At 37.9% G+C, this 14,500-nt stretch overlaps 1 protein-coding gene across 14 annotated transcripts in view; it reads left to right on the top strand.

The window, feature by feature from the left end:
* CCDC148 (coiled-coil domain containing 148) overlaps positions 1-14,500 on the top strand; it is a 239,841-nt gene that overhangs the window by 101,213 nt on the left and 124,128 nt on the right. For all 14 annotated transcript variants that reach the window (XM_070241033.1, XM_070241031.1, XM_070241032.1 and 11 more), the window contains 2 exons: positions 9,939-10,077; positions 11,489-11,695. In XM_070241033.1, coding sequence (XP_070097134.1) covers positions 9,939-10,077; positions 11,489-11,695 — 346 coding nt within the window. The remainder of the gene's footprint in view (positions 1-9,938; positions 10,078-11,488; positions 11,696-14,500) is intronic.

Below are 14,500 nucleotides of genomic sequence, written 5' to 3'. Positions count from 1 at the left end.
ATTTAAAAATTTTAAGTAGCCATATTAAAAGACTTTTTAAGACATGAAATCTATTTTAATAATATATTTTATTTAACTCAATAGTTCTAAAATATTATATGTTCAACATATAATCAATATTTTAAAATTATTGATGAGATACATTACATATTTTTTTTCATACAAAGTCTTTGAAATCTAGTCTGCATTTCACACTTAGAGCATGTCTTAGTTGGGACTAGCCACATTTCAAGTGCTGAATAGCCACACATGGCTAATGACCACTATCTTGGACAGCACAGCTTTAAAGGATGTTGTGCTTGACTTAATACATATTTTTTTAAAAATTTGACTACAATCAAACCTATTTCTTTATTCAGGATGTTTATGAAGCTATTTAGATTCTATTTAAGCTGTATTTCATTAGTAACATGAAGACAAGCTTAATTGCTTGTTTTAGACTCAGATGAGATTGTGGCTTTAATTTCCAAACATTTGGATAAATTAGTCCTGTTAATGAGACATAATTGTCTTATGCTCCATTTAGCTATGTCAGATCTGAAGCCCATACGTGGCAAAAGCTACAGAGTGATAAGTAATTTCTACTTTGTTTTTTTAATAGGTATATTAAATTTTATAGTGTCATTGATTGATAATTACTATTTTATTATTTTATGGGATCTGAATCTGAATGCTACTTACAATCCACAATGATTTTAACAATTTTGTCCCTCTGTGTGTACATTGCCAAGGCCCATAGTTTCACATTTTTTCAACTGTTATTTCAGTTTACTCTACTTGTTAATGTTTCAAGATAGTGACCTATGAACTTTTCCTTATGTATTCATGTTTTTCTCCTAATACACAAATAAATTATATTAGATAATTTTTTTTAAAAATTGAGGCAAGCAAAGAGAAGAAACTAAAAGTTAATCTTAAGTTCTCAATACCCAGAGATATCCTCTGGCAACATTTTGTATATTTCAGATATATATATGTTGTTTATGAAAATGAAAAAATATGGGGCTGGCCCGGTGGCTGAGTGGTTAAGTTTGCGCGCTCCGCTTCAGCGGCCCAGGGTTTCACTGGTTTGGATCCTGGGCGCGGACATGGTACTGCTTGGCCGGTCACGCTGAGGCAGTGTCCCATATGCCACAACTAGAAGGACCCACAACTAAAAAATATACAACTATATACTGGGGGGATTTGGGGAGAAAAAAGAAAGCAGAAAAATAAAGAAAAAATATTATGCATATATCCATTATTTTTCCTGTTTATGATTCTGATCCAGTATTCAATTTTTCAGTAAATGTTTACTAACCTTCTTCTATGCTTTAGGTCACTGTATTAAACATTCTTTTGCAACACGTTTTTTATTACATGCATGGTATTACAATATATGAGTGTACCACACAAATTCAATCCATTTCCTGGTTTTGGACAATTGTTTATTGCATATGTAGATATTTGCTTAAAAACCTTAGAACAAACGACTTTACTGCTGAATTTGGGGAATCCAATTATTATTTCCTTAAGATGAATTCCTAGAAATGGAATTGCTGAGTCAGAGGACATGAAAAATTCTAAGGCTTTTGAGAGTATTGCTTTCCATAAAAGTAGAAACAATCTATACTTTCACCAACAGACTTTCCGTCACTTGGTTCATCTTGTGGACTTGTTGATCAGGCACTGGATATTGCTATCATGTGTGAATATCACCAGTGTCTTGTTCATACTCTCTTTCTCTGTCTTTTTCATTATTTATCTACATAACATAGCACTATCAGTGTCTTTACGTGAAATTGCCCACAGAATTGGCAAAAAGATTAAAAGATGAAATAGATAAAAGCCAGCATCAGAAGCCAGCGCTCAAGAAATAGTAAATGGCCTCATGTAATTTAAAAAATATCTGTATTTGAATAAACACGTGTGTGACTATTGCTTGTTGAATATAAGAAAAAGAAGGAGGGAAAGGAGCATAATAAATAACTGACCTTTGCTTATTTTTTAAAGTCACAACAAGTTAAAACATTGGAGCCTTAATTACCAGGTGGCATTTTTCTCTGAGAACGTAGTCTCAGAACTTTTGGGAAGTTTCAGTGTCTGGGCATGTCCCCTCTCAGGTTCAACATTTCTGGTCTGAGGTGATTGTACGTCAAGAGTGGTTAATAAGGAGAGAAGTGTTCAGAAACAGGAGCGCTATTATTTGAACACTAATGTGTTCACTTAGTTACATTGGTTATGCGACCCACTCGAGCAGCATCCTGGGTCACTGCAGCTCCCATTTTCTCTTGGCATATTCCGACATGGATTATCCAACCTGACTTTGGAATTTATGTTTATTGGTGGGAGGTAATAGTTGTAGACTCTGATTTTATTTTTTGTCATGTATATTTAATAGCTTTCTCTTAAAAGAAATACATCATTGAAATTAGCTAATTGCTTTATGACTCTTGAACCAAAAGCCACATTTGGTTATAGTGCAACCAACTTTGGGTTTACTGTGGGAATAAAGTATATTTTAAATTTTCTTGGCTATTGTGGAAAGCATTTTATCAAGAAAAAAAATGGGCCAAATTTCTGCAAAATACCCCAAAAACTACTCTTAGAGTTTGCTTTGCCTAATCAATGACTCAGTCTGTGATGTTTGTTTAAATGTATTTTTGAAAAGTATATCTAAGAATAGTGGCTGTGACTTTCTGGCCCAAGCCTTCATTGTTAGTATCTCTGCAGTCCACACCTGCCTTCTTGATGTAATTGTTTCAGCTAGAAACTACACTGTAATTGAGGCTTAGCTTACATTTTTAATACTTCGGGAGACTGAAAAATCTGTGTTTTACAGGATGAAGGAGTGAGAGTCATTTACGAGAGGTTTCTCTTCTTCGCTGGGTGTGAAATCAAATTAATCTTGAGTAAATCAGAGTGGAGAAAATGGAAATGGAGCAGCTTGACAGATTTGTGTCCAAGACGATTGACATATGTTATTTTTTAAGCTGGATAATACAGATAGAATTTGTTATTAGAATAATAAAATATGTATACCTATAAGCAAAGACAAGATTAAAATTTCTGTGGACAAGATTGTCAAATTTTGAAATGAGAGGAATTATAATGCCTATTTATATATCAAATCAGTTGTTCATAGCAAGTTTTTCCTACTCCTTATACCTTGAAGTCCAACTTTGAGTAAATATAATCCTTTGAAGAAACCGTATCATTAGAACTGAGACTATGGAGAACCAGTAATGTAAGAAATTATAATCACCATTTGCCATATTAGTGCCTATAAAAGAATATAAAGTTGAACATTGTTATTGTCTAAAAAATAATAAACTGAGAAACAGACCCATCACTCTTCTGATCCATTCTTAATTTCTTAATGATTACTGGTAGCTGGTTTGAAGTGATATAGTGTTTTTATGTGGCAATTAAAATTTCAGAAGCCCTTATGATGGTTAAGTAAATTTTTCCTCATACCATCCCAAAGAAGTAGGCCAGTTTCATTATTCTTGCTTTTGAACCTGGAAAGTTGAGTTATAATGTCTATATAAAGTAACTTTATTCACTTCAACTTTATTGCACTTAAAAATGTTCTTGCTCACCAAAAGTGAAGAATAAAATGGTAGCATGGAGGCAGATTTGGGCTTTAAGGATTAAAAAAAACTAGAGCAAATAATATATTTGTAGATGGTCTTTTCTTTACTGATTTTGTTAATTTGAGTTTGAGCTGATTTTGTTTAGTTTTGTTCTTTTTTTCCTGAAAACAGCCCTTGATGTTGAGAACTTGTCTTTTCCCAATTAACTGGGGAGTGTTAACATAGATGCTGGACTCTGACTATCTTGGGTCTGCATCTCTTTAATCTCTCCATCGCTTCATAGCACTTTCCTTCCAAAGCAATATTAGGATGCTACATTAAAAAAAGTCATTTTCTTCCCTTCAGTTGTCTATCAAATAGGATATCTTTGACTTTGAGTGAGAGAATACCCTGCCCTGGTGGTCTAGTGGTTAAGATTCATGTTCTGTCTTCAAAGGCCCTGGTTCTCCATCAGGGAACCACACCACCCATCTGTTGGTTGTCATACTGTGGTGGCTGCATGTTGCTGAAAGCTGTGCCACTGGTATTTCAAACCCATGGTGGACAGGTTTCAGCAGAGCTTCCAGACTAAGACAGACTAGGAAGAAGGACCTGTCCACCCACTTCTGAAAAAATTGGCCATGAAAACACTATGAACAGCAGCAGAGCATTGTCTGATATGGCGCCGGAAGGTGAGAGGATGGAGCAAAAGGAAGGAGCCGAGTTCAACTCTGCTGGATACGGGGTTGCTAGGAGTTGGAATCCACTAACAACAAAAGAGACTACCCAACCCAGTCAAAGTAACTTGAATAATAAAATGATTTCTTATTTTATTTCACACAAAGTGAGGTCTGGTTTTCTGCATTCTCTTGCCCTGCCTTCTAGCAGGCTGGATGATTTTCTGTCACCAACTACAGCAGTGCAACACCACAACACCCGGAAGCAGAAAGGGAACTTTTCTTCCTTGTGACTCATTTTACCAGCTAGGAAACCTTTCCGCAGAAGACTTCTCACATTTCATTGGCCAGAATGGGGTCTTTTGTCCGTGATTATAGCAAACACTGGCAGAGGAACCGGCAGCTCGTGAACGGGAAGCTTGTGACTTGCTTAAGGTCAATCAAGATCCTCTCCCAGGCCTGGGGATAGGACTCACCTTCCCTGAAGTGGGGGGCCAAGGCAGGAAGGTAGATCTTGAATAAAATCAAGATTCTGGTGGACAGGAACAGGAGTAGGGGCAATGTCTGCTACAATTACTTTTTCCTTTCACTTATGGTAAATATAGTTATTAAAACCCAGCTTATGGGGTGGTTGAGCCATTACGTTTTACTTTTAACAGCCTATTTTCTCTTGATGATAGTATATCAAAACTTCCAGTAGGACTTATATTGTCTCTTAAAACTAGTGATGGGTGGATGTAGGGGACAAGGGGTAGTTTAGGAGTCTTGCCCATCATTCAGTTACTCCACCTCCAAAAAACACACATTCTAAGTAAAAAATTTAGCTTTCTATGCAAACTACTCTAAAAACCAAATCTAAGTAAAAACAATGGTTGCTGTGAAAATGCAGCCTCCAAATGAATCACTCAGCCTCTTCTTATGACCAGATTTCCATCCCTAAACTCTCCTATAAGAAATTCTGGAGCCATCCCTTTTAGAGTCCTGCCATGTTTTCACTTTCCTGTCACCCGTCAGAAGGATGTGGCTTTGATGCCGATGCAAGTTTTGGCTTTACCCTATGGATCACTTTTGTTGTCGATTCTTCAATCCAGTGGATTTCAGCCATGCTCTTGAGAGCCCACTTTACTCTGGCTGTCGAGTCACACCTGAGTAGCCAGACTGGGCAGAGCCCAGGGCCCCTGGAGGGGAGAACTGCTAAGTGGGAATGGATCTCCTGCGAAGACAGTGTACATACCCAAACAAAATCCAGGGAGAGATTCTGCCAGTCAGAAACGGGTCTGGGGCCAGGGATCCCCCTGTAAACCAACTGAAAAGCAAAGCTAGATTTATATTTGGACAATGGGCCTGGGATGGGGTAGTGGTGGGTAGGAAGAGAGTTTCAGGAACCAGACTGATTAAATTGGGTGTTCGGACGGGTCTGATTTGGAAAGACAACATTGAAAATTGAAGTCAAGTTGTATTTTACAGAGGGTCAGACCCAATGTAGCCAAACAATGGGATTGTGTCAGAGCTATCTTTTATTCACATTAACCCACCCGTGGCTCCCTGCAATCCTGCTTCCTATTGTGGTTGGCCCTCAAAAGTGGGTGGGAGAGTACCCTCCTGGGTGAGGCAGTTCCCATATAACCTAGGGGAATTCTCTATCTCTATTGGAGGAGACCTAGGTGTCCCTGACACTTTGCACTTGAAGAGATAAGAGTTTTCCTTTAGGCCAGATTCACGCTCACCAATCTTGGAGGCACTTGTTAGATACTGATAGCTGCATCAGCTAGATTAAACAGGCACTAATTACCATTTTGCTGGAAAGCACCCTTCACTCTGAGAAAATATAGAACAACTTTCAGTCAGTTTATAAACACAATGTTGAGTTTCATAGACTTGCTTCTGCGGTTAAAGTACCTGTTACCCTTCGGTATCTTGTTTGCCACTGTTGCCTGTCCTCCTCACCCCCCTAATGTATTTTGATGTCATGGAACCAGAACCCTTGGGAAGTGGTTTAAACATGACTATGAAGAAAAGTGGTCGTTAAGTTAATTGTGAGTCAGTTTAGGAGTTTTGAAATGATTCATACAGGTAGAATTCAAACAGGTAGAATTAGGGAGATAATAGGTCAGTTTGAATTCTCACAGTCCTGTCATCCTCCTTTTCTGAATTACTTGTTTTCTCTCACTTCCTGGAAAATCGTGATGAAATAGTCTCCATGGACTTCAATATTTGGGGGTAGGGGATGGTGGCTGGGGATTGAGTGGTAAATATCTCACACTTCTGTAGGCTGAAATTTCCTGAAGTGTTAGAAGTGTCCAATAAACCCGCACCTGTAAAACCTTGGTGTGCTGTTATAACGTGAAAATTACAAAGCATTTTAAATTAGAAAATTTGGGTGGACAAAAAGAATAGAAGTCACAGAGACCAGCCAAAGATGTTTTGTCTAAAGATATTTTAAAAATTGCAAAAGTTAAGGATAATTTTTAAGTTTTAAAAAATTTTTCTTTAAAATTGTAGTCACTTCTTAAATTCAGAAAGTAGATGTGATCAGAATATTTTGCAATATCTGAGTAATTTAGCTACTTCTGTTGTCATAATCACCAGCAAAGCAGTTAAACAAGAACTTTGGAAGGTAAAAGCTGTTTTATGTAGATTTTTCTGTACAATGAAAAGATCAAGGTTTGATTAGGAAAGATAAACGTTCCAATTTGAATTTAGAAATGCAGATATATTAAATTTGATTTGATTTTAGAGGCTAAGTAGGAAATGGCTACTTTGTTATTGTGAAGAGGCTGTTATATTTGAATATTCCTCTTAGGTTTTTACTACCCAGAAGACTCAGTATATATGTGTATATGATGGTGGGAGTTTTCTCCCTCACAAACAGCATCCTAATGGAGATGTATGATTGTGCCATTAGGATTGCTGATGTGAATATTTGCCTCAAGATTTATGCCCGCAGCTCTGAAACTGCTATAAATACTCAAAAAATAATAATACTGTGAGTATTTATATATCATTTCTTTTAAGCACGTTTTTGTTTTTATTCTACATATACTGGAAAAATGGACTGACAATTTGCATAATTATAATTGGAAAAAGCTGTTGAGATGTGAGGTTTCTAAAGTCAACAAGAAGGATAAAATGGATGTGATCATTGTTCATGGCATACTTGGTTTGAAATATCTGGTTTTAATGTTATATTATCATTTTGTATGTTTAAGTGGTTTTAATGTTGTCGCTAAAATGGCACCTAATCAATACATTCATGCAATGTATAAAATGCATTGAGTGCCACAAATTCTCCTGCTGCCTTATTTATTTGTAGCAATGTAGGCTGCTTAATGTGTGCTTTTATTTGGAAAGCATTTTTTTGGTAAATGTTTGCTGTTTGCACTTGCTTTTGAGGACAGCCACAGTCCTGCACCACCATCAATATGAGGGATCCTCAAAGCAGTTAGCTTAGAAGTACTTCTCCATTTACCAAAGGATTTAAACTATTTTTGAAAATTACGGGTAAGATTGCTCGTAGATTATTTTAGGTTGGGCTTTGCAGAAGCAAATCTGAGACAGGGATTGTGAGAACAAGTGATTTGTCGAGTGACGCTCTCAGAAGAAGAATGGGAGGGAGAGAGGAGGGGAAAACTCTAAGGAAGGAAATCTCAGTGGAAATGGGCCACAGTTTGCTCCCACAATGAAAATTTGGTCTCATCTTTTGGCAAGAGGACTGACTTTCTTTACTCCCATGTCAGCCAGTCATTGGTTGTGGTTGGCCCTCAAAAGCGGGTGGGAGAGTACCCTCCTGGGTGAGGCAGTTCCCATATAACCTAGGGGAATTCTCCAGTGAAGGGAGGGCCATCTGTGCATTATCAGCATCTTGATGATGGGAGCTCTAGCTGATAAAGGTGATCAGAGCATGACACCAACAACATCCAATTATATAGATGGAAGACAATTTAAAAGAACAGAAAACTTGTTGAACTCAGATTCTGTCACTTCCCCCTCCCCAGCATACACCCTCCCACACACCCACATTTGTAGCCAAATAAAGGTGGAAATTCAAACCATGTTCAAGTCCCTTTGATTACTGAAACAGGTTAAAAGCGTTAATGAGGATATGGACTTGAGGTCTTTCTTTTTTGTTCCTAGCAGTGTAGTAATAGAGACTTCATGTGGCTACCTCTTCTGTTAAAATGCGTTTATGGTATCATGAATAAAAATGAGTTCCCTGAGAGAGGACCTGAGACATTCTCCATGAAGACTCGAGGGTGTGTTAAGTGCCAGGTACTCTCAGATAGGCCTTTCTCCAGGCTTAATACCCACATTTGAAATGCTTCACTTTCCGAAGCCTTTGACTGCCTCTACATGCACAACTGATTCAGACAGCACCAAAACGTTCAATGTGTTCAACGAATGAACTCATCTCAGACTCTTTCTCTGCAATAGATGATGTCACCCTGAAGAACTGTAGTGTATGCTTCTTCCTACTAGAACACCTCCAACCCACTTTCTCTTCCCATTATAGAGCTGTTAGAGAAGATTATTTTCTTTGAAAAAGAATTTTTTTTCTTGTTACTTACCAGAATAGTGAAATACTTTACAGAAACTAGGTAACCTTGTATAAGGACAGCAGAATTCCCAGTAGTATCACCAATTTAAAGGGGTTTTTATTCTGTTTTAAATTGTTAAATATTTTTCGAGGGCATAGAAGACGTATTATGAAAAATTCTTTGAATTGCACAATTAACTTTAAAGTAGAAGACCACTGATATAGTAGAAATAAACAATAGCAAGTCTCTATCTTGGATCAAAGAGATATTTGTTGCTAATAATAGTCCCTCTGATTGCATCTGTATTTGATTATTCCAATTTGTTTAGTAGCAATAATAATATGCAAATAAAGTCAGAATAATAGAGAAACATTAATTCAGTTTAGAGCTCAAGTTGATATTGCAATCTTTTCACTCTGCATAGGGATTTGCTAATTCTTTATATAGAACACAAATCAGGCCAGAGCCTAGGAAAGTTCTGAAAAGAAAAAGGCATTTTGGAGCACGCTGGACATGGTGGGCATCGGGAAGGTGACTTGAAAGGATCCTACTTACAAATATTTCTTTAGTGATCCGAAATTGAATGCCTTTGGTTATCTTTTCACTACCAGTATCTAGTCTTATCTGCACAAAGCAAAAAGTTGAGAGGGTAAAGTAAAAGATAATTTTAGACTTGCTTTTAAAGTCAATCCTTAAATAATTGCCTCCCTCAGACTTTATTTTCTTTTTATAATTTTTCATTTAATAGTCTACATTTGTATTTTCCTCCAGTCCAGAAATAGGAACTTGCTTGAGTAAGCAAGATTCCTTTTTAATCTCTATGCTTGATAATTTATTACCCAATATTTGTTTATTTCATTCATTGGTCATAATTTTAAAAATATTGTTATAGTCAAGATAGAATAAATATTTTAGAAATATTATGTCTTGTTGTCAAACTTCTTCAAATTGTGCCTAGAATTCTTGGCAGACCAAATAAAGGACTTAAAGAACCCATTACATTAGAATTGAGAAACTTATCTATAGCAAACATTTAATTTGGCTAACATTTTCTTTTAAAAAAGACTTTATTTTATATAATTATTATCGTTTGATAATGACTTGAAAAGTTTGAGGTCCCTCTAACTCCATGATTGCTTAAAAATATGTTGTGATATTTTTGTGGCTTCCAGAAAGTTCCAATTAAATGATGAAGACCACTGGATTTACCAGGCTGTTTTGGATCAGTATCCTGGAGATCTCTGTGGCAGAAGAACTCTGTATCTGGACATGTTACAAAGATATTTTCCTCATAAATCTAGGCATTATTTGGTGAGTGCTGGACCGTATACTAGCAAATTAAATTGTTTTAGTGATCAATAATTATTAAGCAAAATATATATTTTTTAAATGGTGCTCTAAAAATTACTTTTTCTTACCCTCTAGAAAATAATAAGGTTATAGGTTGAAAGTCCGTCATTTTTCAGTCTGTATGGTCCATAAGAAGGTGGGGGACCTCTCTGGCAACATTCACTCTTCTGCGCTTACTTGCCCCAGACATCTTCACTCTGGTTCCTGGGGTTGCTCTGCTAGTGTTTGACCCCCAGCTGTCTCTACATTTACTTGCCCACCCTCAGGAGTTCTACCGTCTCTGAATCTTGCCTAAAAGTGGGGTACCTGTTCCTCCATCCACAGAGCCTGCCACACTTCAGTCCTTCTAGTCATGGGGAAGCCAACACTCCCCCTGGGGGCTTGTGCATACATATCCCGTCCCCACCTCAGCCATTCCACTTGATCCCCCTAAATGGGCCTGAAACACAAATGCCTCAAATACAGAAGTCAGAGTGAGGACTGCCACGTCCCTGAGAAGGGCCCTGGAAATTGTTTTTATTCCCTGTTAATTCTGTTTGCTTCTGCGACCAGCTGTCATTTTAAAAGAAGCTTGGTAGCTTCTTTTATATACAACTTACTGGCTAAATAATGTATCAAATTCAGAGATGTAGTCTATACTGGCCAAATAAAGAATTATTTAGGTCAGTGACTCTCAACTTCAGGAGACACACATTTTTATATAAGGAACATTTCAGAATTACCTGCAGAGATTTTTCAGACTGCTCAGTCTATCTCCATTCCTCTTCTTCCCCTCAAGATTCTGAGATTCCCCATGGTTGGGATTCACTGCTGGCATCAACGTGAGAGTGTCATGTCCCTCAGGAGTGTGGGACGGGCAGGGCTAATGTCATTGTTATGATTACTTCAAATTTAGACATCCTAACATTAGAATGCTTCAGTACTCGAGGGAAATACTGAGTTTTCAGGATTATTGTAGCAATTTTTTATGTATATTAGCATGCATCTAACTGAAGCACCTGTTAAAATACCAGAACTGATTTAAAGATGGAGTATGTCTGAAATTATATATAGGGGAAATAATGCTTTCTGCTTACAGACTCACTGCCATGTAGAAGTGGAAGTTGTTTTCGGGTTACTTGGTCTGACTCCATTCTATACGAGGAAACCAAGGACTTACACGTGTTAAAGGACTGCTCGTCAGTTATTAGTTAGCCACGGGCTCTGAACTCTGGGGCTGGCACCCGGTCCTGGTTGCTGCATTTATCATTGAGATATTTGTCCCAAATTTTTCAAAATCATTGGTTACAATTCATTTTATTCATTTTGTAACAATGACATAATGCATAGGCTCACTTTCATGACAAACGTTTACTATCTGTTATCTTTTCAGGTTGAACATGAGAAATACTGTGACCAATATCGCTTTGCTAGGGAACAGCGAAGGATCCTGATAGCAAGTTGGAGTAAGAATAGAAGAGACTTTATACAGAAGGCTGTGCTGACACTTGCCGACGCCTGTGCAGCTCATGAAATGGAGAGCACGTTGGCTAAGGACAGGAAAAAGCAACAGGAACTGTGCGCTGATCTGAAAGCCAAGGTGAGATACTTTGCAGATAGTGTTTCAGTATTTGCCTGGGTATTCTTTTAAGAATCCACTTTTCCCTTTTCTTCAAACCCAACCTGAAGTTCAGTTTCTCTAAAAGGCCTATCTTGAATAAAATTGTTAGTTTGAACCATATGAAACTGAAATTCTTTTAGGTCAAAAATAGTCGATAATCAACATATGGTTCAACCTGAAGTTACTATAAGAAGAGGTGAATATTGACGTTTTTGTTGAGAAATATCCAATAGCTGTGTAATAAATGCTGCACCAGAGTGAGGTGCTGGGTGAAAATGCAGAGCATAATTGTAAGGCAAATGTGTGATGCTGGTTCAAGGACTCTTGGACCTCTCGTTTGTATTAAAGATGTAAAAAAGGTCAGGTTATGAAGAGAAGAGAAGATTTGTGAAGAGATGTGTTGGGGAGAGTTTGACGGATGTGTGTGAGCCCTCAACACAGTGCAAGGGGGAGTAGGTGCGATTTCCCTCCTTCTCAGGCCCAGTGAGGGGCCTCCAGGATGGCTTAGAGAGTTTAGTGGGTGGCCAGAGGCTTGAGGCCTGCTGTCTGACGCTCACAGGGAAATACAGAGGAGCTGCCTCAGTGGCAAAATTGAAAACAAGCATGGCTGCTGTGTTGGGAGTAGTTGCATTCCCTGGACTGGTCATGGGCGCTTGAGTCCTGGAGGCCCCAGACGGATATGGCCTCTTAGCAGTGTGGGCAGGGCCATTAAAAATAAATTGTGTTGGGGTACAGCATGCATATAGTAAAGGGCACAAATCTGACTTATTGGTAAACGATATGGTAGCAGGATGATGGTGCAATGAGAAATTTTATTCTCTTGATAGAAAAAGTAAACTGGTAAACATTACACTGTAGCAATTAATAGCATATAAAAATGAATGTTTCTGTTTTAAAATGTTAGAGGAAAAATGCCTGCTCTGCTGGTTTTGGTTTTTGTTTTTGTTTTTGTCTTTTGCTGAGGACGATTCGCCCTGAGCTAACATCTGTTGCCAATCTTCCTCTTTTTGTATGCGAGCCACTGCCACAGCATGGCCACTGACAGACAAGTGGTATAGGTCCACACCCAGGAACTGAACCTGGGCCACTGAAGTGGAATGCACCAAACTTAACCACTGGGCCACTGGGGCTGGCTCTACATTTTTTTTTTTTTATTTTTTTTATTTTTTTATTTTTTTATTTTTTTTATTAATGTTATGATAGATTACAACCTTGTGAGATTTCAGTTGTACATTTTTGTTAGTCATGTTGTGGGTACACCACTTCCCCCTCCGTACCCTCCCCCCACCCCCCCTTTTCCCTGGTAACCACCAATCAGATCTCCTTCTCAATATACTAATTTCCACCTATGAGTGGAGTCATATAGAGTTCGTCTTTCTCTGACTGACTTATTTCGCTTAACATAATACCCTCGAGGTCCATCCACATTGTTGTGAATGGGCCAATTTCGTCTTTTTTTATGGCTGAGTAGTATTCCATTGTGTATATATACCACATCTTCTTTATCCAATCATTAGTTTCTGGGCATGTAGGCTGGTTCCACGTCTTGGCTATTGTAAATAATGCTGCAATGAACATAGGGGTGCAACGGACTCTTGAGATATCTGATATTAGGTTCTTAGGATAGATACCCAGTAATGGGATGGCTGGGTCATAGGGTATTTCTATTTTTAACTTTTTGAGAAATCTCCATACTGTTTTCCATAGTGGCTGTACCAGTTTGCATTCCCACCAACAGTGTATGAGGGTTCCTCTTTCTCCACAACCTCTCCAACATTTGTCGTTCTTGGTTTTGGATGTTTTTGCCAATCTAACGGGGGTAAGGTGATATCTTAGTGTAGTTTTGATTTGCATTTCCCTGATGATTAGCGATGATGAACATCTTTTCATGTGTCTATTGGCCATATTCATATCTTCTTTTGAGAAGTGTCTGTTCATGTCCTCTGCCCATTTTTTGATCGGGTTGTTTGTTTTTTTGTTGTTAAGCAGTGTGAGTTCTTTGTATATTATGGAGATTAACCCTTTGTCGGATAAGTGGCTTGTAAATATTTTTTCCCAATTAGTGAGCTGTTTTTTTGTTTCAATCCTGTTTTCCCTTGCCTTGAAGAAGCTCTTTAGTCTGATGAAGTCCCATTTGTTTATTCTTTCTATTGTTTCCCTCAACTGAGGAGTTACAGTGTCCGAAAAGATTCTTTTGAAACTGATGTCAAAGAGTGTACTGCCTATATTCTCTTCCAAAAGACTTATTGTCTCAGGCCTAATCTTTAGGTCTTTGATCCATTTTGAGTTTATTTTGGTGTGTGGTGAAAAAGAATGGTCAATTTTCAATCTTTTGCATGTGGCTGTCCAGTTTTCCCAGCACCATTTGTTGAAGAGACTTTCTTTTCTCCATTGTAGGCCCTCTGCTCCTTTGTCGAAGATTAGCTGTCCATAGATGTGTGGTTTTATCTCTGGGCTTTCAATTCTGTTCCATTGATCTGTGGACCTGTTTTTGTACCAGTACCATGCTGTTTTGATCACTGTAGCTTTGTAGTATGTTTTGAAATCGGGGATTGTGATTCCGCCGGCTTTGTTTTTCTTGCTCAGGATTGCTTTAGCAATTCGCGGTCTTTTGTTGCCCCATATGAATTTTAGGATTGTTTGTTCAATTTCTGTGAAAAATGTTCTTGGGATTCTGATTGGGATAGCATTGAATCTGTATATTGCTTTAGGTAGTATGGACATTTTAACTATGTTTATTCTTCCAATCCATGTGCAAGGGATGTCTTTCCATCTCTTTATGTC

Source organism: Equus caballus, chromosome 18 (genome assembly GCF_041296265.1).
Source record: "Equus caballus isolate H_3958 breed thoroughbred chromosome 18, TB-T2T, whole genome shotgun sequence".
Lineage (NCBI taxonomy): Eukaryota > Metazoa > Chordata > Mammalia > Perissodactyla > Equidae > Equus > Equus caballus.
This window is presented reverse-complemented; position numbering and strand designations above follow the sequence as displayed.